The 27,755-nt window shown below is 42.8% G+C and overlaps 3 protein-coding genes across 4 annotated transcripts in view; 2 read left to right on the top strand and 1 right to left on the bottom strand.

The window, feature by feature from the left end:
• The window catches only part of LOC311140673 (uncharacterized protein), a 78,143-nt gene extending 72,321 nt beyond the window's left edge, over window positions 1–5,822 (bottom strand). The window contains exons 1-3 of the mRNA XM_084175846.1: window positions 5,499–5,822; window positions 3,689–3,810; window positions 132–153 (exon numbers count right to left, since the gene is read on the bottom strand). Coding sequence (XP_084031972.1) covers window positions 132–153; window positions 3,689–3,717 — 51 coding nt within the window. The 5' untranslated portion in view covers window positions 3,718–3,810; window positions 5,499–5,822. The remainder of the gene's footprint in view (window positions 1–131; window positions 154–3,688; window positions 3,811–5,498) is intronic.
• A 426-nt stretch (window positions 5,823–6,248) lies between these two features.
• LOC311139280 (tubulin delta chain-like) lies at window positions 6,249–13,090 on the top strand (the record flags this gene model as incomplete). The annotated part of the gene is made up of 8 exons (XM_084174166.1): window positions 6,249–6,355; window positions 6,912–7,007; window positions 7,477–7,652; window positions 9,207–9,348; window positions 9,710–9,895; window positions 10,189–10,227; window positions 12,312–12,445; window positions 12,852–13,090. 8 exons carry the CDS (start codon window positions 6,249–6,251, stop codon window positions 13,088–13,090), a joined length of 1,119 nt encoding a protein of 372 aa, XP_084030292.1.
• An 8,193-nt stretch (window positions 13,091–21,283) lies between these two features.
• Window positions 21,284–27,250, top strand: LOC311140672 (RNA-binding protein 12B-like). Of its 2 annotated transcripts, none has more exons than XM_084175844.1 (2): window positions 21,284–21,413; window positions 24,728–27,250. In XM_084175844.1, exon 2 carries the CDS (start codon window positions 24,754–24,756, stop codon window positions 26,746–26,748), a length of 1,995 nt encoding a protein of 664 aa, XP_084031970.1. In that variant the 5' UTR covers window positions 21,284–21,413; window positions 24,728–24,753; the 3' UTR covers window positions 26,749–27,250. The 2 variants fall into 2 exon arrangements, with proteins under 2 accessions (XP_084031970.1, XP_084031971.1); XM_084175845.1 differs by having other exon boundaries at window positions 21,300–21,429.
• The last annotated feature ends 505 nt before the right edge of the window (window positions 27,251–27,755 follow it).

Raw genomic sequence — 27,755 nt, 5'->3', positions numbered from 1 at the left:
TATGGTACGTGTCATTGCAATGATCAAACTCAAAAGATGCACAACAACTACACCAGCTATTTGTGTAATACAAAACAGATAAACAAAGATGTATTCATCACACTTTTAACAAACGTGTAATAAAGACTTACTGAGGTATCTCCTCCCTCTTCCCTGAGGTAACGTAAGGAGTGCATGGGGGGGGGGAAACAAAAACAAATCAATGAAAACTATTCATAGACTTGTAGCAACATTGTCATTAAAATACAAATTAATCTAACAAACATCTGCAAATCACTTTAACGCTTTAGCAATCACACAAAATGTATTATGAAATGTAATGTATATCGATGTCCAATAAGGTAACGGTAAAACATACAAATAAAAACAATTTCATGCAAAGACGTAGAACACACGGCCGATTGAGGGATAGCCTGGCGGTTGGTCAAACATGAAATGTTTAGAACAGGGATCTCATCATAGAAACTACATGTCATCCTACTGTAAAAAAAGGCCTAATTCACATTTATTAGAACGCAATCAACTCTTTTGTTCTACTAAGAGGACTCAATATTGTAGTTGTTTTCTTTAGGGTACAATAAGGTTGCTATGCAACAATTGGGTAATGTATTCCTTTAGGATTTGATGTTCTCTTTTTCTCTGTGACAAAGACAGACCATTCTAAAATGACCGTTACAGACATGGGAGGAGCCTTTTCATGTCCACTGAAGTGTCACTTCCTGTCATTTTAACAAAGGATAAAACAGGATTGTGGTTTCATTCATTTCAATTTAGGCTACACCAATCACAAACCCTGCTCATCCTCCTGAAATAGGCCTATCTGCAATACATCATTATAAACATATTGAATTAGCTGTACTTACAAATAGAAAAAGGTTTGAATAGTATTACAAAAACGTTGAGGTAGACAATGTCTAAGGGTGCCAGAATAATGTTACTTGAGAAATAAGCTATCTGACAAAAGTAGTGCTGAGACGATAAACCAAAATGTCAAATGTTTTGGTTATTAAAACAACTAATTGACCGACGTCGGTTCAATTACTTGAATACAATTTAGTAGTATTTTTGTGAGACCAGCACGCCGTTCCTCTAGAGAGAAATCAAAATCATTCATGATAGAAATCAAGTCAAGAACTATGTGGGACGCTGGGTTGAAGGGAGATGTAGTTTTCATTAAGCAAATATTCCACCTAGTTAAGCGCAGAAACGTGGTAATTAACTACAATGACCATAATCTATTGCGCCTGTTCTTTCCGGCTCGGACAGAGACACTTTAACGCCTGCTACATTAGATATACACAGACCGGCGCAGCGGTCTAATGCACTGCATCGCAGTGCTTGAGGCGTCACTACAGCCCCGGGTTCGATCCCAGGTTGTGTCACAGCCGACCGGGAGACCCATGAGGTGGCGCACAATTGGCCCAGCATCGTCTGGGTTAGGGGAGGGTTTGGCCGGCCGGGATTTCATTGTCCCATCGCGCTCTAGCGACTCCTTGTGGCGGGCAGGGCGCCTGCAAGCTGACTTCGGTCGCCAACTGGACGGTGTTTCCTCCGACACATTGGTGCGGCTGGCTTCCGGGTTAAGCGAGCAGTGTGTCAAGAAGCAGTGCGGCTTGGCGGGGTCAAGTTTTGGAGGACCCGAGTCCGTAGGGGAGTTGCAGCGATGGGAAAAGACTAACTACCAATTGGATATCACAAAATTGGGGAGAAAAAGGGGTAAAAGTACAACAACAACAAAATAAGATATACACAGACTGCATGAGAGCGGAATGTACACAATGACGAGAGGGATAGAGACTGTTGGTGAAAGTTTGCCATATCTACTTTGAAGAACTAGTAGAAGGATTGTCAGAGAGCTCTGCAGCATACTTAGGCAGGCTAGCTAAATAAGATGACTAAAGACAGTACAGTATTGGGAGCACAGAGATAACGTTAGATGGTCTGGCTGGCTGGCTGCTACTGCCTGAGCAGAAATGAGGTGATGACTAAGGAATGAAAAGAATAAAGTAATCAAATAAAAACTAAGTAATATACACAACTGAAATATTGTATTATTTCATAGTAATTTCCTATTTTTCTTCTGATGTCTACCCAATGTGGACCTGACAGAGACAATGGAATATTTTCAATGTTTTGGCAATTGAATATTCACAATTCCAATGGAATTTCCATTAAAAAGCACTAAAATAATTTGTCATTATTTCATAATGCATTTAATGAGGTCGGTTCGATTATTTTTTACCTCAAAAAGCACTAATCGCTCAGAACTAGACAAAAGCAATCTTAACGCATCGGCATCAAGTGAACCCTGTCCGTCATTGTCTCTCAAGAACAAAGGATAACGAGTCATGGAATCTTTGTATTCAGGTTGTGCACCTTTTGTCTGTTAATATTCTGTGAGGGTGACTGCTGCCATGGTGACCAAGACTTCTGAGTCCACACCAGGTTGGATGAGCAAATAAACTTGGCAGACAGAGGCTGAAGCTCGAGTATACACTAACATCTATAGGACGGGAGCACTTCACATACTAGCTGATACCTGATGCAACCTCCCATTCTATGCAGAGAGATTATCCCCCGGGAAGAGGGGTCCCGGAAAGTCGGATCCGCAGCCACTTATTTGGGTCCAATTACGACTGCTTTGACCTTGCTCACATTGGGTAATGAAATTCAGCAACTTTTCTCAAAAAAGAAAGTTATGGACACAAACCACTGACAGAATGAGGTCGAAGTATACAGTAAACAACTATATCAACCTACACTAGGAAGGTGCTTTTCAAACAGAACCCTTTCCCTAAAACAGCACTGATACTCCTTTAAAACTGGAGCACTGGGATTAGAATTCCACTGCAACCTGGATCAACATTCCAGAATTCAACACACAATGAATGATGTCATTGGATTAATTGGATACAGGACAGGTCCCTGACCCAGTGATGATGGACCCAACAAACCAAATGACCAATAGGAGGGGAGGTGGGTGTCATTTTAGTTCCAAATTAAGTTGTTTAGGAGTGTAGTCTACTTTGCATGCATACATACATTCTAATGCCCACCATTGAGGGTGACAATCTCCTGAGTGGCGCAGTGGTCTAAGGCACTGCATCGCAGTGCTAACTGTGCCACTAGAGATCCTGGTTCGAATCCAGGCTCTGTCGCAGCCGGCCGCGACCGGGAGACTCATGGGCGGCGCACTATTGGCCCAGCGTCGTCCAGGGTAGGGGAGGGAATGGCCGGCAGGGATGTAGCTCAGTTGATAGAGCATGGCGTTTGCAACGCCAGGGTTGTGGGTTCGTTTCCCAGGGGGGGGGCAGTATAAAAAAATAAAAAATATATATGTATTCACTAACTCTAAGTCGCTCTGGATAAGAGCGTCTGCTAAATGACTAAAATGTAAATGTAGATCAGTGTATCCCAACACCAGTCCTTGATTACCCCCAACAGCACACATGTTTGTTGTAGCCCCTGACAAAGGCACCTAATTCAACTCATTGAGGGCTTGATGATTAGTTGAATCCGGTGTGTTTGTCCGGGGCTGCAACAAACATGTGTACAGTTGGTGGTCCTCAAGGACTGGAGTTGAGAAACACTGTCCTAGGCCCTAGTGTCACTTCAGTTAGCTAGCAAAGGGCATCGATTACAGACAGTCTATAGCGCCACTCTGACACTGTGTGTGTATTGGTAGTACCTGATCTCTGAGTTCACCAGAGCATCCATTGCACTGCGGTTCTGGCGTTTGTAGCCCAGTAGAAGCTGCTGGCCAAGAATAAACCAGTTCAGAGCGGTGAGCTCTCCAATGTGATGTCACACCTAACAAAAATATTAAAACAAATATATTGGGTTACACACCAACAATAAACATACAATAGTCATTTAATCTTATCCCCAACTCAAATTGGATAGACAATAGGGGTTGAGCTGCTACCATCTCTGTTATCATCAAAACCTTAGGTTCAAATCAAAGAACATCTGGCTGCATTTGTTTACCTTATGAACACCACATGTGCAACTCTGGAGGTTGCTTGTAACAAAGCTTTGACTAGAAAAATGTGCATGACTGTTTTCTGTGCAAATGAACACATCAGCTTAAACGTTGAACACAAACTACAGTCAGTAGCTATAGCCTATGAATCAACTGTGCATGTCATCTCTGCAGATTATCATTTTCTGCCTGAAGGGCCCAGCAGCATGCCACACCACTTACAACAGTAGTAAGATAGGAACCATTCTTCTATGTCAAATGTATATGCCTAAATCCACCAAATGTTTACATGGTGGTTCTAACTACAACGCTTACTAAATGCCATTAAATAACAAACCTAAGTATGTATCACATTGACCCGTTTCTTCTGACTGTTGGCCAAAAACGACATGTCTGTTGAGCGGCATTATTTATCGTTTCAATTAGGCAGAAAGAGGAAGCCATTGCTTGCATTGACATTCATAGTATGTGTGGATTGAAAGCAAGCGATTAGCTCATGATAGAGGAGCCGAGTAGCTGTCTTGCGATATAACGTTAACAACACAGTAGATAAAAGAACACAATGCAAAAACATTATTCTGAAATGATTTGACGCTTCCACTAATCACATATACATCAAGGTTATCTAGGTTGGCTAGCTACACCAACAGCGAGAAGACAAGGCAACATGACAATCTTCTCATCACACAGCTTGCTAACCTATTAGTTTAATATGAAACGTTACACAGATGAGCTCAATAACAGATCCAATGGCCTCTTCTGTTAACTGGTTAACGTGAAATATCAACAAAACAAATGCATACACTTAGCTGGCTGGCATGGAGTTTCTATAATTCTACTCCATAAGACCGGGTCTAACATTTTACAACGAGGAGTCGAGGCCTGCAAATGAGGCCTGTTATGGTGGGAGGGTAACCGAATTGGCTAACGTTAGCTAACTAAATCTCTAAGTTAGCACAACCTAATTAATAACTGAGTACTGTTTGTGTTTGAAAGCTAGTTGACCGTTCACAAAAGTAATGTGCACAACATCTAGCTAATTAGCTAGCTTGCAACCAATTCATTGTCCTAATTAAATACATCCACCAACGTTAGTTTGGTGACGTTAAAACAATGATGTAGCTAGTTAGCTGGAAACATTGGTGGCTACTTGGTTGTGTCAAAGATCTGGTAGTGTTAACTAAATTGAAGGCTAACTGCCGGTGTACATCGGAGGGTTGAGATCATTTCGCATTAACTAAATACAACATGCCACTTTACCATAGTTATCTATCTATTTATCATGAAACATAGTACCTTTGTGGCCACATAGCTCCAACACTAGTTTGTGTAGGACACTAGACTGGAAAGCTAACTAGCGTAGCTAGCTAACAGGTAATGTGCATGGAAACAGTTAAGCTAACGTTAGCTGGTAGCTAGCTAGCAACTAATAACACTTAGGAAGTTGTGTTTATTATGGCAAGCCCAATCAATCAACAACAAAACATACCGAAAATAAAACAGGCCAAATACTCACTCTTTCGGGTGTTCTGGGTCATAAACGTCCCCCATCTTCTAACGTTAACCTTACGCTGATAACAAACAGCTCCGAGTCTCTTGGCTGAAAAACATGAAGCACTGCCGACGTCAAATCCACACGGGGTGTTCGGGTTCGAAATTCTACCTAGTTAGCTAACTGTAAGTACCAAACCGATTAATCAAAAAAGCGGTGCGAAGTCGTGATTACAACCCAATTTGGTGCGTTGTTTTAAAAATACACAGCCAGCTAACCTTAGCTAGTTAAACTTGTAATTGCTAGCTAGGTTGCACAACAATGGCTACCTAGCTAGACTGCTAGAAATGCCGTGCTACAGCGGCGACTCCTCCCCTCTCGACATTCTATCATGGCGATAAAATAGATCGTTTTTGTTAGCTTTGCCACCGTTTCCCACCAACTAGCTAGCTAATAACGTGAGAACTGGCAACGACCAAGTTTCCAAGTTACTGGAAGTTCTGCCTGTGGAACGTACCTAGCTAACGTTTATCACCTGGCGCGTTTATCACCTTTATCACCAAACACCCTACTGTTTGTAGGTAGCCTATGTTTAGCTAGCTATGTGTGATCAAGTCTGTGATACATATTCAGTTAGTTACTTGACATAGCTAGCTACCATACAAGCTCAATGTTAATGTAAAAAAAGATGTTCCTCGTGATTTGACTAACTGGGGTTTTGTTTTGTTTATCAGAGCGCAGATGTGCTAACTGGATCACAGCAAGACCATAATTATGTCTGCAATTGTCCTCCAGGTGGGCCAGTGTGGAAACCAGCTGGGCTTGGAATGGTGGAGGCTCATTACCAATAGTGGTGCAGGCCAGAGCAAGGAGAATGACAGGTGATCAAGGCCTCGAAACCACTATATTATTAAATGACAGGTGATCATTTAATAATACCCGGACTATTTGCATTTAATGGCTCCCCGGACTATTTGCACTGCCCCCCACCCCATCCTTTTTACGCTGCTGCTACTCTGTTAAGTATTTATGCATAGTCACTTTAACTCTACCCACATGTACATATTACCTCAACTAGCCGGTGCCCCCGCACATTGACTCTGCAACGGTACCCCCCTGTATATATAGCCTCCCTACTGTCACTTTATTTTACTTCTGCTCTTTTTTTCTCAACACTTTTTTTTGTTGTTGTTTTATTTTTACTTTTTTGTTTAAAATAAATGCACTGTTGGTTAAGGGCTGTAAGTAAGCATTTCACTGTAATGTCTGCACCTGTTGTATTCGGCGCATGTGACCAATAACATTTGATTTGATTTGATCAAAGCCTCGAAACCACTATATTATTAAATGACAGGTGATCAAGGCCTCGAAACCACTATATTATTAAATAAAGAGATGCACTCTCTCTGCTTTAATGTTTGTTAATTCTTCCCACAGGTGTCCATTCAGCACCAGAGATGGGAAGTTGGCCGCTGTGTGTATTGACAGTGAGCGTAAAGTGCTCAGGGGAGCTCAGCAGTTGGTTAGGAACAAGTGAGTAGTACAAAGCGCACACGTTTTAGTTTATGATAGAATCTTGTACTCACTGGTTGTATCCCAAATGGCACCCTATTCCAAATGGCACCCTATTCCCTACATAGGGCACTACTGTTGACCACCATGGCCCATATGTAGGGAATAGGGTGCCATTTTGGACGCACCACTGTTGACTTTGATCTTCCATTTCTGCCTCCTGTTATGGAACAGACAGCTGCGGGACTGATTGTTCTGGCACAAGGAGAAAGAGGGAGCAACTGGGCATATGGTAAGGACAGCCAGGCACATTTGTTTCATAATCAACTCAGACTTACACCATCAAAATGCAATGTGGCACCAAGAAGACACAGCAAAAAATGGTGTCTGGGTGTTTAATTTGAAAAAAAGTATAATTGCATATCCATAGTTCACAGTATGATAGTGACTGTGCACACTTGAACAAGGTACTTGAACAATCCCTAAATAGCTTGTCAGTGATACCTCTACAGAATGTCCATTGTAACCCACCAGGTTACAATGGATATTGGGGCGAGGAGAGTAACGGTTTACTCCACCTCCCGGCCGTTCGCAGGGAGGTGGAGAGAATAGATTACTACGGTGAAGTGGTGCTACTTCACAGCCTGAGTCGGGGCACAGGATCTGGTGAGTAGACATGGGGCCTGTCCCAAATGGCACCATGTACTCTATATAGTGCACTACTCCAAAGTAGTGCACTATATAGGGAAAAGGGTGTGATTTGGGATGCAGACATGGACTCAAGCATAATTTGGAATAGAGGTCAGTGAACAATAATGAGGGCCAGTTTCCCAGACACAGATTGAGCCTAGTCCTGAACTAAACATCACAGTCAATGGAGAATCTCCATTGAAAAAGCTTTGTAGTCCAGGACTGAACGGTGTGGATGACGGATCACCACCTCAAGCTGAACCTCGGCAAGACGGAGCTGCTCTTCCTCCCGGGGAAGGACTGCCCGTTCCATGATCTCGCCATCACGGTTGACAACTCCGTTGTGTCCTCCTGCCAGAGTGCAAAGAGCCTTGGCGTGACCCTGGACAACACCCTGTCGTTCTCCGCTAACATCAAGGCGGTGACCCAATCCTGTAGGTTCATGCTCTACAACATTCGCAGAGTACGACCCTGCCTTACACAGGAAGCGGCACAGGTCCTAATCCAGACACTTGTCATATCCTGTCTGGATTACTGCAACTCGCTGTTGGCTGGGCTCCCTGCCTGTGCCATTAAACCCCTACAACTCATCTAGAACGCTGCAGCCCGTCTGGTGTTCAACCTTCCCAAGTTCTCTCACGTCACCCCGCTCCTCCGCACACTCCACTGGCTTCCAGTTGAAGCTCGCATCTGCTACAAGACCATGGTGCTTGCCTACGGTGCTGTGAGGGGAACGGCACCTCCGTACCTTCAGGCTCTGATCAGTCCCTACACCCAAACGAGGGCATTGCGTTCATCCACCTCTGGCCTGCTGGCCCCCCTACCTCTGCGGAAGCACAGTTCCTGCTCAGCCCAGTCAAAACTGTTCGCTGCTCAGGCACCCCAATGGTGGAACAAGCTCCCTCACGACGCCAGGACAGCGGAGTCACTCACCACCTTCCGGAGACACTTGAAACCCCACCGCTTTAAGGAATAACTGGGATAGGATAAAGTAATCCTTCTACCCCCCCCCCCCCCCCTTACCCCACCCAAAGAAAAAAAAAGAAAAGAAAAAAAAAACATATTGTAAAGTGGTTGTCCCACTGGCTATCATAAGGTGAATGCACCAATTTGTAAGTCGCTCTGGATAAGAGCGTCTGCTAAATGACGAAAATGTAAATGTAACGTATTGTCTGGGAAACTGGCCCTGACGGTGTGTAGTCGAGATCTTCAGAGAACTGTCTCTTATGCTGATAGGAACCGTATGTAACGTATTGTCTGGGAAACTGGCCCTGACGGTGTGTAGTCGAGATCTTCAGAGAACTGTCTCTTATGCTGATAGGAAACGTTTAGTCATTTAGGCAGCATAACATAATTGATGATAATAATAATTGTACTTATCTATTTTTTTACACTTATTTTTCTAAAAACTGCATTGTTGGTTAAGGACTTGTAAGTAAGAATTTCACTGTTGTATTTGGCGCATGTGGCAAATAAAATTTGATTTGATGATGATGAGTTTGCTGACCGTTTGTGCGATCATTGTTCCAGGGCTCGGGTCCAAGCTGTGTGAGGAGATCCGTGACACATTTCCCGCCGGTCACATTTTGACAGTGTCAGTGGCACCGCACCAAAGTGGAGAGAGTCCTCTTCAGCACTACAACACACTGCTGAGTTTAGCCTCACTGCAAAGGTATGTGTTTGTCTTCTTTGAGTCAAAAGTATCCTTGGTTGCCCAATGATACTAAACACAAAAGGAATACCAAATGTATAGCTCCAACAATTCAGTAATATCTAGCTATTCACAACAATACACACAAATCTAAAATAATGGAATTAAGAAATATTAGGACGAGCAATGTCGGAGTCCGGAGCATAAATGTGTGATGGGACGTATAGACATTATGGACAGTATGTGGATAGAATATTTAGTATATCTAGAATACGTAGGATAGAATAGTGACTATGATTTAAAAGGCAAAACCGATCCTAGATCAGCACTCCTACTCTGAGAAGTTTTATGAATACGGGCCCTGGTCCTCTCCTGCCTGCAGGTCTGCTGACGGTGTGCTCCTGTTTCACAATGACCAGGCCCTGACCCGAGCCCAGGCCCTACAGAGGGCGCTCATGAGCACATCATCCTCTTTCTCTGGTGTTCCACCAGCAGCAGGCTCCCTCTCACACATCACCTCATGCATGGCTGGACTTCTGCTGCCTGTCCACAGCCTCACCACAGCCAGGTAGGTACCCATAGACAGACACTAGGGGCTGTATCCAAAATGGCACCCTATTCCCTATATAGTGTACTACTTTTGACCATAACCCTCGTCAAAAGTAGTGCACTATGTAGGGAATAGGGTGCCATTTTGGATGCAAACCAAGGACAATGATTACATTGTGATAGAAGGGCAATACGTTTTACTCTGCTGACCATAGCATTTTGTTACAACTGCCTTGTATTAAAATACATGTAAATTCAATTGTCCCTCAGTGTAAATTGCTGATTTCGGCAGTTTCTCCCATACATCTCCAGTGGCCTGAGTTTAGGTATGGAGCCCTGGGAGCTGATGAGGTGATGAGGTCTTTACCTGCAGTCAACCTCCTCTACACCACGCAGGCTTGTTCCAGGTGTGCTATTACAAACGCTTGTATGATATCTATCTGATAGACTTATTGTAAAATCTGATGTTTTTATTACATTGTAATTACATTTGTAGGTACAGTGATTGGATGGATCAGTTGAATTGTTAAATACAAGGGGATGCTGTCCTATCAAATCAAATATGTATTTGTCACATGCGCCGAATACAACCGGTGTAGACCTTACCGTGAAATGCTTACTTACAAGCCCTTAACCAACAACCAACTCAGCTAGTGTTTGTTTGCGTCCAAATGGCACCCTTCTATTTATAGTGCACTACTTTTGACTAGGGCCCCCATAGGTCTCTGGTCAAAAGTAGTGCACTACACAGGGAGAAGGGTGCCATTTGGGACTTAACCTGTATGTATTGTGATGCCTTGGCCAGCTGTTCGCTCCAGGCCGTTCCACAGTTTCCCCCCACAGGGAAATCTGTATCCTTTGTCAAACTATTGTCCAGATGCAACTCCAATTGCTGTTTTTAAGATCAACGTTGATATTTTGTTGGTGAATTTGCCCTGAAATCAATAGGCCTGTGTTTGGAAATCTCTCACACCCAAGTCATAGACTGCTCTCTCTGCTACCACACGGCAAGCAGTACCAATGCACCAAGACTGGAACCAACAGGACCCTGAACAGCTTCTACCCCCAAGTCATAAGACTTCTGAACAAGACTGCTAAATAGCTAATCAAATGGCTACCCGGACTACCTTCACTGATCCTATTTTGCACTGACTCTATGCACACATACTGGACTCTACCCACATACTCACACATGCTTACACTGACACCCCAACACATATTTACATTTGACATTTTAGTCATTTAGCAGACGCTCTTATCCAGAGCGATTTACAGTTAGTGAGTGCATACATTATTTTATTTTTTCATACTGTCCCCCCGTGGGAATGGAACCCACAACCCTGGCGTTGCAAACGCCATGCTCTACCAACTGAGCTACATCCCTGCCGGCCATTCCCTCCCCTACCCTGGACGACGCTGGGCCAATTGTGCGCCGCCCCATGGGTCTCCCGGTCGCGGCCGGCTACGACAGAGCCTAGATTCGAACCAGGATCTCTAGTGGCACAGCTAGCACTGTGATGCAGAGCCTTAGACCACTGCGCTACTTACAACACACGCACGCACACACGCACACACACACGCACAGACACGCACACACACCACATACGCTGCTGCGACTGTCTTATCTGTCCTGTTGCCTAGTAACTTGACCCCTACCTATATGTACAGTACATAGCTACCTCAATGACCTCGTACCCCTGCACATCAACTCGGGACTGTTACTCCCTGTATATAGACATGTTATTTTCTACTTCCTGTATATAGACACGTTATTTTCTACTCCCTGTATATAGCCATGTTATTTTCTACTTCCTGTATATAGCCATGTTATTTTCTACTCCCTGTATATAGCCATGTTATTTTCTACTCCCTGTATATAGCCATGTTATTTTCTACTCCCTGTATATAGCCATGTTATTTTCTACTCCCTGTATATAGACATGTTATTTCTACTCCCTGTATATAGCCATGTTATTTTCTACTTCCTGTATATAGACATGTTATTTTCTACTCCCTGTATATAGACATGTTATTTTCTACTCCCTGTATATAGACATGTTATTTTCTACTCCCTGTATATAGCCATGTTATTTTCTACTCCCTGTATATAGACATGTTCTTTTCTACTCCCTGTATATAGATATGTTCTTTTCTACTCCCTGTATATAGCCATGTTATTTTCTACTCCCTGTATATAGCCATGTTATGTTCTACTCATTATTCACTGTGTATTTATTTATTTTATCCTCGTGTCACTATTTCTATTTGATTTCCTATTTAATTTCTGTATCTTTATCTAGTAACTCTGCGTTTTTGGAAAAGGACCCGTAAGCATTTCACTGTTAGTCTACACCTGTTGTTTACCAAGCATGACAAATACATTTTGATTATATCTTATCCCATCTTTATTTCCCTTAACTGTGCTCTCAGTATAGTAGCCGGGCAGTGTTGGCTGTGGCCAGAGGCAACAAGGATGGCTCTTTCCTCATGTCCAATGCACTTCAGAAGTTAAATAAAAAGGTCAGCGATGTGTCCTCTTGGATCCCCTTTCCCCTTGACCACTGGACTGGTGAGCAATATGCCTGTCATATGATACAAATGAGATATGATTGGAATAAGCTATGTAACATAAAGAAGTAGCCCAGATTTGAGATAACACACGAGCCATGATAACATCAGTAATTTTTTTTTGACATGGATGTCGATTTAAGGCAGCCCCCCGCACCTCTCTGATTCAGAGGGGTTTTGATAAATGCGGAAGACACATTTCAGTTGAATGCATTCAGTTGTACAACTGACTGGGTATCCCCCTTTCCCTTTATTGCATCAATAATGGATCTGGATAATGTGAGCCTTTGATTGAATTAACTGAGAGAAGAAATGTATATCCCAAAATAGTTGTCCGATTTTAACTTTAATAGTTGTCTGTTGAACCCCTATCAATTAGTGAGTTTTGTTTTCGTGTTTGATTCCAGACCCTTTGAACAAGGTGGGAAACGCCCCTTCCTCTCGCCTCCTCACTGTCTGCTCCAATCACAGCAGTGTTTCCTGCCTGCTCTGCCATGTTGTGCAGCGTGCTGGGGAGATGCTACAAGCAAGGGCCTACCTGCACTGGTACCAGCACTATGGTGTGGAGGAGCAGGACTTTCAGCAGGCTTTGGACACATGCTCCGCTGCCATGCAGGAATATGACACTCAGGTGACATCCTGTTAGGGCTGCTAATGAAAAGTCAAGCAGCTGTCTGTCATATATGTCTGAAAAATGATTGCGGTATTGGAATGGAAACCAGTCATGAGGTCAACTTAACACTTGTGTGAAGTGGACATGATGAACCACTATGGACTTCAATTCAGAGTCATATAAGTAGGCTATGGCTTTGCTTCAATGGTCATTGTAGAGTCAAATATTCCCTAATGTTTTTATTTTTTTAATCCTTTTTCCCCCTCTCGTAGGTGTTGGATGATATAAAATATTTTATTTGTAATGAAATGTGTATAGTGTATTTCAGATGTCACAAATGAATAGCCCATAAAGTAACCCCATCTACCCTAAAGGACATGGGTGGAACAATCTCGATATTTAGTTCTTCAGTCACTCTGAGAATGTGCTGTGGCAGGCAGGCCGCAAGCAATGTCGGGAGAAGAGGAAAATTGGGAAAGGGACACAGAAAGGTGGATTTCAAAGGAGGAATATATACATTTACATTTACCTCATTTAGCAGACCCAGTCAAAAGTTTGGACACACCTACTACATTGTAGAATAATAGTGAAGACATCAAAACTATGAAATAACACATATGGAATCATGTAATAACCAAAAATATATTTTATATTTGAGATTCTTTAAAGTAGCCACCCTTTGCCTTGATGAGAGAATGTGGAAAGCAGAGGTTGGATTTGAATATGAGGAAGATGGTGATAAAAATGGAGATTGGGTGTCGAAGAAGGTTGGTGTCAAGTGTAAACGGAGTGAGCTGTGTTTTGGAGGTGAAATGGAAGTGAATGAGTGCTAGTTGAGTGGGGTGGAAGGCGCCCGAGTCTTGCATCGATGGACATGATAAATACGAATCTGGTCAAGTAGGAGTGACATTTTTGGAGGAAGTGGTTCCTTGCCTTTTAGCAGAACCATGTGTAGTTTCAGGGTGGGTGGGAAAATAGTTTGGTGCAGTTGGTAACCAGGTAACCTGTAGTGGATTTATTATGTTTGTTTGTGTTTCTTCGGACCAGATGGAGCAGGGGCTCCGTGTCACGCAACATGGGTCAAGATTTATTTATTGCTTAGGAACAGGGCACCATTGAAAGTGAGTGATTTCTGGGTTAGCGTTAAGTGTGCAGGTGGAACAATTGAAGTTGAAGATTCGTGGTGTTTGTGACTGCCGCCGTTTGGTGCGACGCAGACCCGGTGGTGAAACAGAGGAGTCACTGTCAGTCAGTTTTGAGTCAGAGTTTTTACCTGACAAAGTCATCTTAGGATGTCAGTTATCTTGTTAGAGCTTTTGTGCCGACTCCATTCCGGTGTTTTAGGTGCAACGTTTATGGTCATGTCACCGCAGTGTGTAGGAGGGAGATTCCAAGATGTGGGAAGTGTGCAGGAGGGCATGGGACAGATGATTGTGTAGCTTCGGTGGACAAAGTTGTGTATGTCAACTGTAGGGGGCCCATGTTGTTGGGGATCGGAAGTGTCCGGTGCGAGAGAGGCAGGTGGAGGTGGTCAGAGTAGTGCAGAAGGTGTTGTATGCTGAGGCAGTGAATAAAGTAGAGGAGGATGGGTCAAGGGTGATGGATCCTGAGAGGATCCCTGTGAGTAGTAAATCTGTGCCAGCACAGGGATAGGCCATCGAGTGATGTAAGGTTGGCTTCTTAGCGTTCATAGCAATGGATATCAACAGTCCCGCAGAAATGGAACGTAAATCACAGAAAATAGATGTTGTGGTGGCAGCTGCAGAGAAGTATTTGGGTATACGAGATTTAACTTCAGAAGAGTTACAGGGTGTGTTGAGTGGTGGTGTCCCGTCCTCCGAGGCCAGTGGCATGGTGCAGGAGCAGATAGGGTCAAAGTAGTGGAATGGGGTGGTGATATTTATTTGTATTTAATAGTGGTATATACAGTGCCTTGCAAAAGTATTCATCCCCCTTGGCGTTTTTCCTATTTTGTTGCATTACAACCTGTAATTAAAATAGATTTTTATTTGGATTTCATGTAATGGACATACACAAAATAGTCCAAATTGGTGAAGTGGAATGACATGATTTTTTTTATTTAATTCAACAAAATAAATTACGGAAAAGTGGTGCGTACATATGTATTCACCCCCTTTGCTATGAAGCCCCTACATAAGATCTGGTGCAACCAATTACCTTCAGAAGTCACATAATTAGTTAAATAAAGTCCACCTGTGTGCAATCTAAGTGACACATGATCTGTCACATGATCTCAGTATATATACACCTGTTCTGAAAAGCCCCAGAATCTGCAACACCACTAAGCAAGGGGCACCACCAAGCAAGTGGCACCATGAAGACCAAGGAGCTCGCCAAACAGGTCAGGGACAAAGTTATGGAGAAGTACAGATCAGGTTTGGGTTATAAAAAAATATCAGAAACTTTGAACATCCCACGGAGATCCATTAAATCCATTATTAACAATGGAAAGAATATGGCACCACAACAAACCTGCCAAGAGAGGGCCGCCCACCAAAACTCACGGACCAGGCAAGGAGGGCATTAATCAGCGAGGCAACAAAGAGACCAAAGATAACCCTGAAGGAGCTGCAAAGCTCCACAATGGAGATTGGAGTATCTGTCCATTGGACCACTTTAAGCCGTACACTCCACAGAGTTGGTCTTTACGGAAGAGTGGCCAGAAAAAAGCCATTGCTTCAAGAAAAAAATAAGCAGTGTTTGCCAAAAGGCATGTGGGAGACTCCCCAAACATATGGAAGAAGGTACTCTGGTCAGATGAGACTAAAATTGAGCTTTTTGGCCATCAAGGAACACGCTATGTCTGGCGCAAACCCAACACCTCTCATCAACCCGAGAACACCATCTCCATGGCAGTGGCAGCACCATGTTGTGGTGATGTTTTTCATCGGCAGGGACTGGGAAACTGGTCAGAATTGAAGGAATGATGGATGGCGCTAAATACAGGGAAATTATTGAGGGAAACCTGTTTCAGTCTTCCAGAGATTTGAGACTGGGACGGAGGTTCACCTTCCGGCAGGACAATGACCCTAAGCATACTGCTAAAGCAACACTCACGTACCGATCCCATGGCATAGTGTTTATGAACCGACACGCAAAACGACACCGGATTCAAAAATTAGAATCTTTCAATTTAAATTATTATATAAAATTCTTGCTACCAATAGAATGTTATTTATATGGGGGATACAATCTTCCCAGCTCTGCAGATTTTGCTGTGAAGAGACAGAATCATTAGATCATTTGTTTTGGTTCTGTCCATTTGTAGCTTGTTTTTGGACACAGGTCCAGGAATGGCTAAAGGATTGCAATATTTACCTGGAACTAACCTTGCAGATAGCATTACTGGGTGATCTGAAAAGTCATAGTCAATCAACTAATAATATAATAATACTTTTAGCAAAAATGTTTATTTTTAATTCACAATCTGTAGAAGCAATGAGAATAGAAAGGTTCAGAACTTTTGTAAAACATCACAGTACGGTTGAAATATATATGGCAAATAGAAATCCTATATGGATGGTGTTAAGAGATAGATGGGAGGTATTGAATAGAGTTGAAGGATGGGACTAATAACAAATAACAACAAATAATAACAAAGATAGCTAATACTGTAAGCATACTGTGTCCATAATAAGTATATAGGTTGTATGTTGGGAGCTTTTGGGAAAGAGCACAGTTAAAAAGATATGGCATTTAGAAGCAAACCGGATGGACATCATGAAAATGATCGGAGAGGTTGAGAGTAGAAGAAGTTCAGGAGCAAAAAAAAAATATATATATATATATATAATATAATTATTGTAAAATTAACTCTGTCCATAAGGTGTAGATAGTAAGTATAGACCGGAAGTAGAGGCCTGGGCATTGTTGTTCACTAATTTACTCCAAGTAGGGAAAGGATGGTGGGGTTGAAAAGTAATAAAGGGGAATATATATATTTTAAAAAATTTAAAAATTAAAAAACATGGGGGATTGGAAGTGATGCAGACAATTACATTGATAGAAGATACAATCTATCTGCAATATTAAGCTGATCCATCCCCCCAAAAAATATTTTTTTTAAAGATTAAAACAAAATAGTGAAAAAAAAAAAACACTCAAGTGGTTTAAGGGGAAACATTTAAATGTCTTGGAATGGCCTAGTCAAAGCCCAGACCTCAATCCAATTGAGAATATGTGGTATGACTTAAAGATTGCTGTACACCAGCGGAACCCATCCAACTTGAAGGAGCTGGAGCAGTTTTGCCTTGAATAATGGGCAAAAATTCCAGTGGCTAGATATGCCAAGCTTATAGAAATATACCCAAAGAGACTTGCAGCTGTAATTGCTGCAAAAGGTGGCTCTACAAAGTATTGACTTTGGGGGGGGGGTGAATAGTTATGCACGCTCAAGTTTTCAGTTTTTTTGTCTTATTTCTTGTTTGTTTCACAAAAAAAATATTTTGCATCTTCAAAGTGGTAGGCATGGTGTGTAAATCAAATGATACAAACCCCCAAAATAGGAAAAATGCCAAGGGGAGTGAATACTTTCGCAAGCCACTGTAGGTAGGTGTAGGGCTAGTTGATGGCGCATAATATGTACAGTACCAGTCAAAAGTTTGCACACACCTACTCATTCAAGGGTTTTTCTTTATTTTTACTATTACTACATTGTAGAATGATAGTGAAGACATCAAAACTATGAAATAACACATATGGAATCATGTAGTAACCAAAAAAGTGTTAAACAAATCAAAATATATTTTAGATTCTTCAAAGTAGCCACCCTTTGCCTTGATGACAGCTTTGCACACTCTTGGCATTCTCTCAACCAGCTTCACCTGGAATGCTTTTCCAACAGTCTTGAAGGAGTTCCCACATATGCTAAGCACTTGTTGGCTGCTTTTCCTTCACTCTGCGGTCCAACTCATCCCAAACCATCTCAATTGGGTTGAGGTTGGGTGATTGTGGAGGCCAGGTCATCTGATGCAGCACTCCATCACTCTCCTTCTTAGTCTTACACAGCCTGGAGGTGTTTTGGGTCATTGTCCTTTTGAAAAACAAATGATAGTCCCACTAAGCGCAAACCAGATTGGATGGCGTATCGCTGCAGAATGCTGTGGTAGTCATGCTGGTTAAGTGTGCCTTGAATTCTAAATAAATCACAGACAGTGTCACCAGCAAAGCACCCCCACACCATCACACCTCCTCCTCCATGCTTCACGGTGGGAACCACACATGCGGATATCATCCGTTCACCTACTCTGCGTCTCACAAAGACACGGCAGTTGGAACCAAAAATCTCAAATTTAGACTCATCAGACCAAAGGACAGATTCCCAGCGGTCTAATGTCCATTGCTCGTGTTACTTGGCCCAAGCAAGTCTCTTCTTATTATTGGTGTCCTTTAGTAGTGGTTTCTTTGCAGCAATTCGACCATGAAGGCCTCATTCACGCAGTCTCATTTTTACATTTTAGTTATTTAGCAGACGCTCTTATCCAGAGCGACTTACAGTAAGTGAGTGCATAATTTTTTTTTTCATACTGGTCCCCCGTGGGAAACGAGCCCACAACCCTGACGTTGCAAACACCATGCTCTACCAACTGAGCTACACGAACAGTTGATGTTGAGATGTGTCTGTTACTTGAACTCTGTGAAGCATTTATTTGGGCTGCAATCTGAGGTGCAGTTAACTCTTATGAATGTATCCTCTGCAGCAGAGGTAATTCTGGGTCTTCCTTTCCTGTGGCGGTCCTCATGAGAGCCAGTTTAATCATAAAGCTTGATGGTTTTTGCGACTGCACTGGAAAAAACTCTCAACGTTCTTGAAATTTTCCAGATTGACTGACCTTCATGTCTTAAAGTAATGATGGACTGTCGTTTCTCTTTTCTTATTTGAGCTGTTCATGCCATAATACGGACTTGGTCTTTTACCAAATAGGGCTATCTTCTGTATACCCCCCCCCCCCCCCCCCCCACCTTGATTGGCTCAAACGCATTAAGAAGGAAATGAATTCCACAATTTTAACTTTTAGCAAGGCACACCTGTTAATTTAAATGCATTCCAGGTGACTACCTCATGAAGCTGGTTGAGAGAATGCCAAGAGTGTGCAAAGCTGTCATCAAGGCAAAGGGTGGCTACTTTGAAGAATCTCAAATCACAAAATATATTTTGATTTGTGTAGCACTTTTTTGGTTACTACATGATTCCATATGTGTTATTTCATAGTTTTGACGTCTTCACTATTATTATAGAATGTTGAAAATAAAGAAAAACCCTTGAATGAGTAGGTGTGTCCAAACTTTTTACTGGTACTGTATATATATTTAAGCAATAAGGCATGAGGGGTTGTGGTATATGGCCAATATACCATGGCTAATGGCTGTTCTTATGCACGACGCAACGCCCGAGGTGCCTTATATGGTCTGATATACCACGGCTGTCAGCCAATCAGCATTCAGGGCTCGAACTACCTTGTTTATAAAATAAATTAATATATATATATATATTTATAAACTATATATTTATAACCTGGGTGGTATATTATTTTTTTGTATCACAAAATGTAACGTGATTTCACACACACTACCGCAAAGTCGGTGGAGGCATGTGCAAACAAAATGTTTGAAGGCCATGATGCCAAAGAAGAAGACGTAACACGAGGGTGGATCGAGCGAACTAGCTTTCCCGAGCAGAGTCGACAGAGAATGTCGGACGGAAAAAAGATGGCGGAAGCGGATGATGAAGTGGATTCTGAATCTAATGGCGGTAGAATCAAGGAGAATTGGAAAATTGTCCAAAAGAAAGGAAACGGAGCTAAGTAGAGTACAGTGATGAGAATGTCACCTCGTATCTTGTAGGAGTACGATTTGTAAATGAGGAGCAGCTGATCGAATTACCAATCTTGAGGAATCCATTTGAGATATCCAAACTGGTGGAGAGAGTGCTGGGTAGAGTGATGGCTGTGAGGATCACGAGTGGCGGGCTGGTTTAGATTTTTTGTGCTTCTGAGGATCAGAAGAAACGTGTGTTGCGTCTCACCCGATTTGATAAGTTTGAAGTGTCGTGTGTGTCTCTTAGGAACAGGGCACCCCTCAAGGGTGTTATATCTGGAGTCTCGTGGGAAGTAGATGTTGAAGAGATTAAACATATTGTTGGAGTGATTGATGCACTTCGGATGAATCGTGTGGTGAATGAAGAAAAAGTGAAAAGTATCTGTTTTGTTTTTTGATATGGAGTCTCTCCCTACTCAAGTGCAGTTAGGGTATATTAACCACAGAGTCAGAGCATTTATCCCAAGACCAATGCAGTGTGATCATTGTAAAGCTTTCGGTCATGTTTCAAGTGTTTGTAGAAGGGAGAAGCCGAGATGTCCAAGTTGTGGAAAATAACATACTATGTGTTATAAAAGTGATGTGAAAATGTGACATGTTGCAATTGTTGTGGGAACCATGAAGCCACGTCTTTCGATTGCCCCACAAGGGTGAAAGAGAATGAGGTGGCCAAAGTCAGGGCTATCCAGAGCATATCATATGCAGCAGCTGTTAAAAGGGTTGTGGGTTTGAATTTTGTACTTGAAGAGTCCATGGTGGTGGATAGGCCTTCACTGCAGGCTGCAGGCCATCATTGTAAATAAGAATTTGTTCTTAACGGACTTACTAGTTAAATAAATAAAAATGCAGGGGTTGCCTTTCACCAGCAGGATCCTGACATTTTAAAGGTTAAGAAGGTGGACTTTGTGGCCTTTATAGCTATGGTGATAAATGGCACTGCCAAGGTGGAGAGAAGGTCCAGGAAGATATAAATCATGACTGTAAGTCGCTTTGGATAAAAGCATCTGCTAAATGGCATATTATTATTATTATTATTATTATTATTGTGGAAGCGGTGGAGTGGTTACTGGGGCTGAAAGATTTATCGGCGAAGGAGTTACATGGAATATTGTCACAAGCCGTACCACCCTCTCAGGCCGTAGAGGATATATGGAGAATTGAAAGAAGGAAGAAGTGGGAGTTTTATTTGGTTTTGTCAATGTACTATTTTTATTTTGGTGGATCACCTATGGATTTTATTTTTTACCTTGTTTTGGTTTCAACCCATCCAGTTGGTGGCGGCAATACACCTTAAATGGTTGTAGTCCGCCATAAAACCCACAGAAGAAGAAGAATGCCAAAGAAGAAGAATTAGAAGAAAGGATATGCGAGAACTTCTGACTTCTCCCTCTAGGCTAGTAGGCTTCCGTATTTCCGAACGTGTTTGCAAGCAGCATCTACTCGAGAAGGGCAAAGTATTTTCTTTCCTGCCATCCTTTTGATTTTTCTGAAATTATCTACATTTTCTCTCGCTGCCTGTGTAAGTTCTGTCTTAGGTATGACTCTTGGGATGGAATTATCATGCTAGCGTTATTTTCCGAGTAGCCAGGCTGAAAGGCCCTGCTAGCTAGCTAGCTTTCTGTTAGCTACGCTAGCTGCCATGTAGCTAGCTAACGTTAAATTGCGACGTTTTTATACCAATTCAGATAAGTGTTGTACGGTGTAGTTTGCTTGTGCATTTTCGAAAGTAACTTAAATACTAACAACGTGGCTGTTCAACTGTAAACCAACCGGCTAGCTAGCTAACGTTAGCCAGCTAGTTGGCTAGCTAGCTAACGTTAGCCACTGTGCTATGGTGGGCTGTGTGCTAACTTCCTTAAGTGATGGGATAGCCTTTGTTTTTTCTAGCTAATTTCACGTGTCCTGATTGTTCTAGCCAGATGAGTGTCTTGTCTCTCACTCTGGTTGTTTTGTGATGGTTTTCTTCTCTTCTCTGCATTTAACTTGGCTTAGATTAAATGTGTGGCCCTCTCCAATGATGTTCTTGGACGATGATTATGAAACCCTGAATCACATTATCTATCTAGTTTATACAAATTATATTTTTAAAGGTGTTTATACATTTTTTATTTCACCTTTATTTAACCAGGTAAGCCAGTTGAGAACAAGTTCTCACTTACAACTGCGACCTGGCCAAGATAAAGCAAAGTGTCTGTATATGTTGGCGTTAAATTGACCAATGGCGTGTGTGTGAGCACTACACGGAATGTATTTGGTGGCATAACGTTGTTTTGACTAGTAGCAGTCATAGTAATACCTTTTAGCTATGCTGGGGGGGGGGCTTCTTCTTTTTGATTAGTGCAGCAGAACAACCAGTCATGCTCAAGTATAACAGCTATGACTCTTATGCCTATGGTGCATTTCCAATAGACTTTACCCCGGTGTTTGGACTAAAGTAATAAGACTTGTTTTTCCACCTCTGAGGCTTGGCCCAAAAAAGTTGAAAGGTCTTGGGCCGTGGACCGACCCAGACTTGGGGCCAGACCTGGGAAAGTGGGACATTTTTTCCAGAGATGGTTAACACGCCTCACAAAGTAACTGTTCCAAGTCCTTAACCGTAGTGATGGAAACACTACCCTTACTAGTAATACACCAGGGTGTATAGACTGGAGTAAAACACTGCCGCATTGGAAAACCCATATCTGACTCTCTGTGGACTGATAAATATCAAAGAAAAGGATTAAAGGCGCTGACAGAGAAATTCTATCCAGGCGGAGAGGTCGGCGGTTCTCGTGCCCATGGAAGCCGTTCAGCCAGAGAAAATAGGATTCTGCTCTTATTTTTCAAGCGGTGCCGTGTTGTTGTTGACCAATCACAGTAGAAAATGTAGCGCCTGCGTGGTTATACATCAACACGTACGTCCAACAGCAGGATCAGCTAACTTGCCCGCTGGCTAACACATCAGTTTACAGAGTCACGTTTAACAATACAAATAATTGGTTTCTAATCCATTTTTGGGTTTATCATTTCTGTTGCGTGTAAATACGTTTTTATTAATGCTTATGTCGTTATAGCGATTCTTTGTTCGTACGTCAATGTTTATTTTGTTGCTGTGGTCACCGGGCGGCTGTTGGAAAGACTTAACACTAGCCGCTTTGACTAGAGGGACAAGTGGTGTACTCGGAGGGGTACTAGACGATATTCCGCTGGCTGTCTGAAAAGCGCTTAACTGTGTCCATGGTTAATGGAGCTAATTTCATTTCCCCCTTTTCAATTATGGTATATGGTATGTCGATATAGGCCTAGTGATGATTGATGGGTTCTTGCTAGATATTAAGTATCTACGGAAATTGGTTAATGCTGTGCCTTTCGGTTTTCATGTGGTTTGGGTTTTCTGATCTGATGTTCATGGTCTGAATATTTGCCTGTTTCTCATAAAGATTGGAGAGTTTGGGGCAAATACACAATTTCATGCCAGCCACGCAGAGAAGAATACAGTATATATACAAAAGTATGTCGCCACCCCTTCAAATTAGTGGATTTGCCAATTTCAGCCACACCTGTTATTGACAGGTGTATGAAATCGAGCACACAGCCATGGCTGAGCAGCCGCACACAAGCCTGAGATCACCATGTGTAATGCCAAGCGTCGGCTGGAGTGGTGTAAAGCTCACCGCCATTGGACTCTGGAGCAGTGGAAATGCGTTCTCTAGAGCGATGAATCACGCTTCACCATCTGGCAGTCCGATGGACGAATCTGGCTTTGGCGGATGCCAGGAGAACGCTACATGCCCCAATGCATAGTGCCAACTGTACCGTTTGGTGGAGGAGGAATAATGGTCTGGGACTGTTTTTCATGGTTCGGGCTAGGCCCCTTAGTTCCAGTGACGGGAAATGTTAACACTACAGCATACAATGACATTCTAGACGATTGTGTGCTTCCAACTTTGTGGCAACAGTTTGGGGAAGGCCCTTTCCTGTTTCAGCATGACAATGCCCCTGTGCACAAAGTGAGGTCCATACAGAAATGGTTTGTCGATCAGTGTGGAAGAACTTGACTGGCCTGCACAGAGCCCTGACCTCAACCTCGTCGAAACACCTTTGGGATGAATTGGAACACCGACTGCGAGGCAGGCCTAATCGCCCGACCTCACTAATGCTCTTGTGGATGAATGGAAGCAAGTCCCGCAGCAATGTTCCAATGTTTAATGGAAAGCCTTCTCAGAAGAGTGGAGGCTGTTATGGCAGCAAAGGGGGGGACCAACTCCATATTAATGCACATGATTTTGGAATGAGGTGTTCAACAAACAGGTGTCCACATACTTTTGGTCATAGTGTATATGTGATTTAAGGAAGGAGAATGTTGCATGAAACTTGTGAACCTTTTAACACTGGATCGAATTGTATAGTTGTAAAGTGAAGCCTGGAATTGTACATTGGAAGCCTGCCATTAAACCATGGTGAATGCTCTTGCCTGTTGCATTTAATGGATGCACAGCTGATTTGAGATTAAACAATCCATGTAAGGGACATCAGTTTAATGGTTGAACTTTGATTGTCACTCCTGTAGATTACATACTAATCTTTCAGATGTTAGAATCTCCGACCTACCATTGTTGCCAGAAGGTCTGTACATTTTTATGGCATTTCCATTTTGTAGTAGGCTTAAGTGTTTTATTGGGACCTTCAGATTTGTGGACAGCGTAGTCCTTGCAGAACGTTTTCAGTTGCTGTTTTCATTCTCAAGGTGTCACCTGTTTCGGTAATGTTATAGTGGAATGGTCTGAAGAGCATTGGTGAGCTGGACACAGGACTGTTCTGCAATAATGCTATTATGTACCCCTCTGTCTACAGGTGCTGTTGTTTGTGCTGTTGTCGGCATGGCGGTGGTCATCCGTTTACAGGGGCTCAGAATCACTGCAGGTTCTGAGGACATTCGCAAGTTCTTCACTGGCCTCAAAATCCCAGATGGTGGGGTGCACATTATTGGTGGGGAGCGTGAGGAGGCTTTCATAATTTTTGCTTCCGATGAAGACGCGAGGCGGGCAATGACCCGTTCGGGGGGATCCATCAAAGGTTCTCCGGTTCGCTTACGGCTGAGCAGCAAGTCAGAAATGCAGGCTGTTCTCAAGGAAAGTATAAAACCTGAGGTGACCAAAAAGAGGTCGTCCAAGGAAGGTTTCAGAAGACCGGAAAGAGAAGGCAGGAATGAGAAACCTCGAAAAAAAGACAATGTGGAGATGGGCAGTAGATCAGTGTCGTACAGTGACACACGTAGTCTGGGCCGAAAGCCTTCCTCACAGCCAAGCAGTCAAAATGACTTGTATTTGCTTATGCAAGGCATGCCTTTCACTACGACAGAAGAGAATGTGAGGAAATTCTTTGACGGATTAGTGGTGGAGGACATTATTATGATGAAAAATGACAACGGCCAACAAAATGGGAAAGGAATTGTCAAGTTCGAAACCAGACTGGATGCTAGAGAGGGTCTGAAAAGGGATCGGCATTACATTGGAACCAGGTTTGTGGAAGTCTATGCATGCTCAGAAGAGCAGTGGTTTGAGGCAGGTGGTGGTATGGAACCTGGTAAAGACAGCAGTGGTACGTTTAGAAGAGGTCCATCCTCAGCTCACACTCTGAGGTATCCTCCAGACCGTGCCAGGTCTCGCTCACCAGTAGCCTACAGGTCAACAAAGTCCTCTTCTCCTCCCAATGAGGAGTTCTGTGTCTTGGTGGAAAACCTCCCCTACTTAGTGGAGAAGAGAGACATAAAGGAGCTCTTCCATCCTGCAGACCTCAAGTATGACCAGATCCTTCACCTTCATGACAGCTATGGGAAAAAGACTAGGTCCATATTTGTGCTTTTCAGAAGCCTGAGGGACTACTGTGCTGCCTTGACTCTTCACAAGCAGGAATTTCTCAACCGATATGTGTACATATCTCCTATTTCAAAAGAGAAAATGGTCGCCATTCTAGAATCTGGGGAAAATCCAAGGGATGTGGCACCCCCCTCTGAAAGGTCTTACAGCAGATCTCAGGAAAGGCTTCCAAGAGAGACCGAGAAGGACTCGTATGAATCTGACAAGATTTGCCTCTATGTGCGCAATCTGCCTTTTGACGTGCGCAAAGTTGAGATTGTGGACTTCTTCCTTGGCTTCAGGATCTCGGAGGAGACTGTTGTTTTGCTGCGTGACCATAACGGCAATGGACTTGGAGAGGCTTTGGTGATCTTTCAGACTGAGGAGGAGGCTATGAGGGCACAGTCTCTGAATGGACAAGGGTTTCTTGGAGCAAACGTCATCCTGAAATGCATTTCTCTGGCTCAGATGCGTGAGTTTGGTGTTGGTGAACCTGCAGTGACAGAGCAGCAGATGATACCAAGGGAGAGAAGCTCAGAGAGGTACTCGGCCAGGAAGAGTGAAGCGATGTCCCATCTGTACACTGATTACAGTGTCACCCCTGATATAGGCCATCTTCCTATGGATGACCGGCAGGTTCATATTCATGGAGGCAGCAGTCTGGGTCTGGGTCAGGATTCTCACATGATGGAAATCCCTGTTCTGCTTAATAACCGGGGCAATGGATCTGCTCATGGGCATGGAGACTATGGACCTTCTGCCCCCCAGCAGTTTGATGGTCCAACGTGCCTGAGACTGGTTAATCTGCCTTCGACTATCAGAATTGACGAAATCTATGACTTTTGCTATGGATATCGTGTCATTCCTGGATCCATCTCATTGCAGTACAACAACAAAGGGATTCCCAAAGGCTCAGCAACTGTTGTTTTTGAATCTCGCTTGGAGGCGTTAACGGCAGTTGAGGAATTGAGTGGAAGACCAATAGGCAGCAGAAAAGTCAAACTAGTTTTTGTGTGAAATTTGACATTTGTCCTCCATATAGAACATGAAATAACATTTTTAGGCATTAAAATGTGGTGTTTTAGGAAGAACAACTTGGACAGTATTTGGTTAGTTTGGTAGTTCCAACAGATGGCGACTGAACAATTTTAGATTTTAAAAATACTGTATAGCTTTCTACTCAAGGTGTAATGGACAAACCTTTTGTCCATATCCCCCTCCCCCCCTTTAAAGAATAACAAAATGATTTATTTCTATTTTGCCCATCACTTGCTCGCTATGAAGCTTTTGTCTTTTAGTGAAATTTGCCTGAAATTGTATTTTCTTTGTAACAGTTGGGTGAAGGTAAAACTTAATTTTGCAACTAATATTTGCTTAAATATGTTTATTGCATTATATAGTGTAAAAGTTGTCCATTAAACTTAGTGGAAATGATTTGATTAAAATGCATACATGTTCTACTGTTGTCTTCCAAGATTGTCTAAAATGTTTTATGTTGTATGAAAAATACTGCATTGCCCATAGTCCCGTATTGTTTCCTGTGGTCAATCTGGCGGGTATTTTTGGACTCAGAATGCCATGTTATTTTATTTTAGCTGGGGGGGGGAGACACACGCACACCTAAATGGTTAAGTATCTACTACATACGTTAGGTATTCCCCAAAGCATATGCAGGATATAACACAAGGAAAGGGCGGAACTCTACTGTCTGTATTAAAAACTCACTGTTTATTTTATTCTGATGCCAATGCATACGTTTCGGTCGTCAGACCTTCCTCGGGCTGCATGCAAGGAGCAGTGAGAATTAAAAAGTGAGTTCAGAATGCAGTAGATTTTCTCGCTTTACTGAGAATCAGTGAATTTCACCTACATTAATTCCAGCTACCCAATTTCCAGAAGTAACCAAGAGTTGGACTACGGTGACCAAAGGACAGAATGTTGTTCACTATTCTCACAGAAATGATGGTTTTCTGCTTTGCTTCTGTTCAAACCTTGAAGTAATAAGTGGGCGGCCGGTAGCCTAG

The sequence above is a fragment of the Coregonus lavaretus genome (genome assembly GCF_964263955.1).
Source record: "Coregonus lavaretus genome assembly, chromosome: 13".
NCBI classification, from domain to species: domain Eukaryota; kingdom Metazoa; phylum Chordata; class Actinopteri; order Salmoniformes; family Salmonidae; genus Coregonus; species Coregonus lavaretus.
Note: the sequence above shows the minus strand (reverse complement) of the source record. Positions and strands in the feature narration are given on the sequence as shown.

Excerpts from the sequence above, each read along its gene's own strand:
- LOC311140672 (XM_084175844.1), top strand. The coding sequence starts at position 24,754 with ATGGCGGTGGTCATCCGTTTACAGGGGCTCAGAATCACTGCAGGTTCT.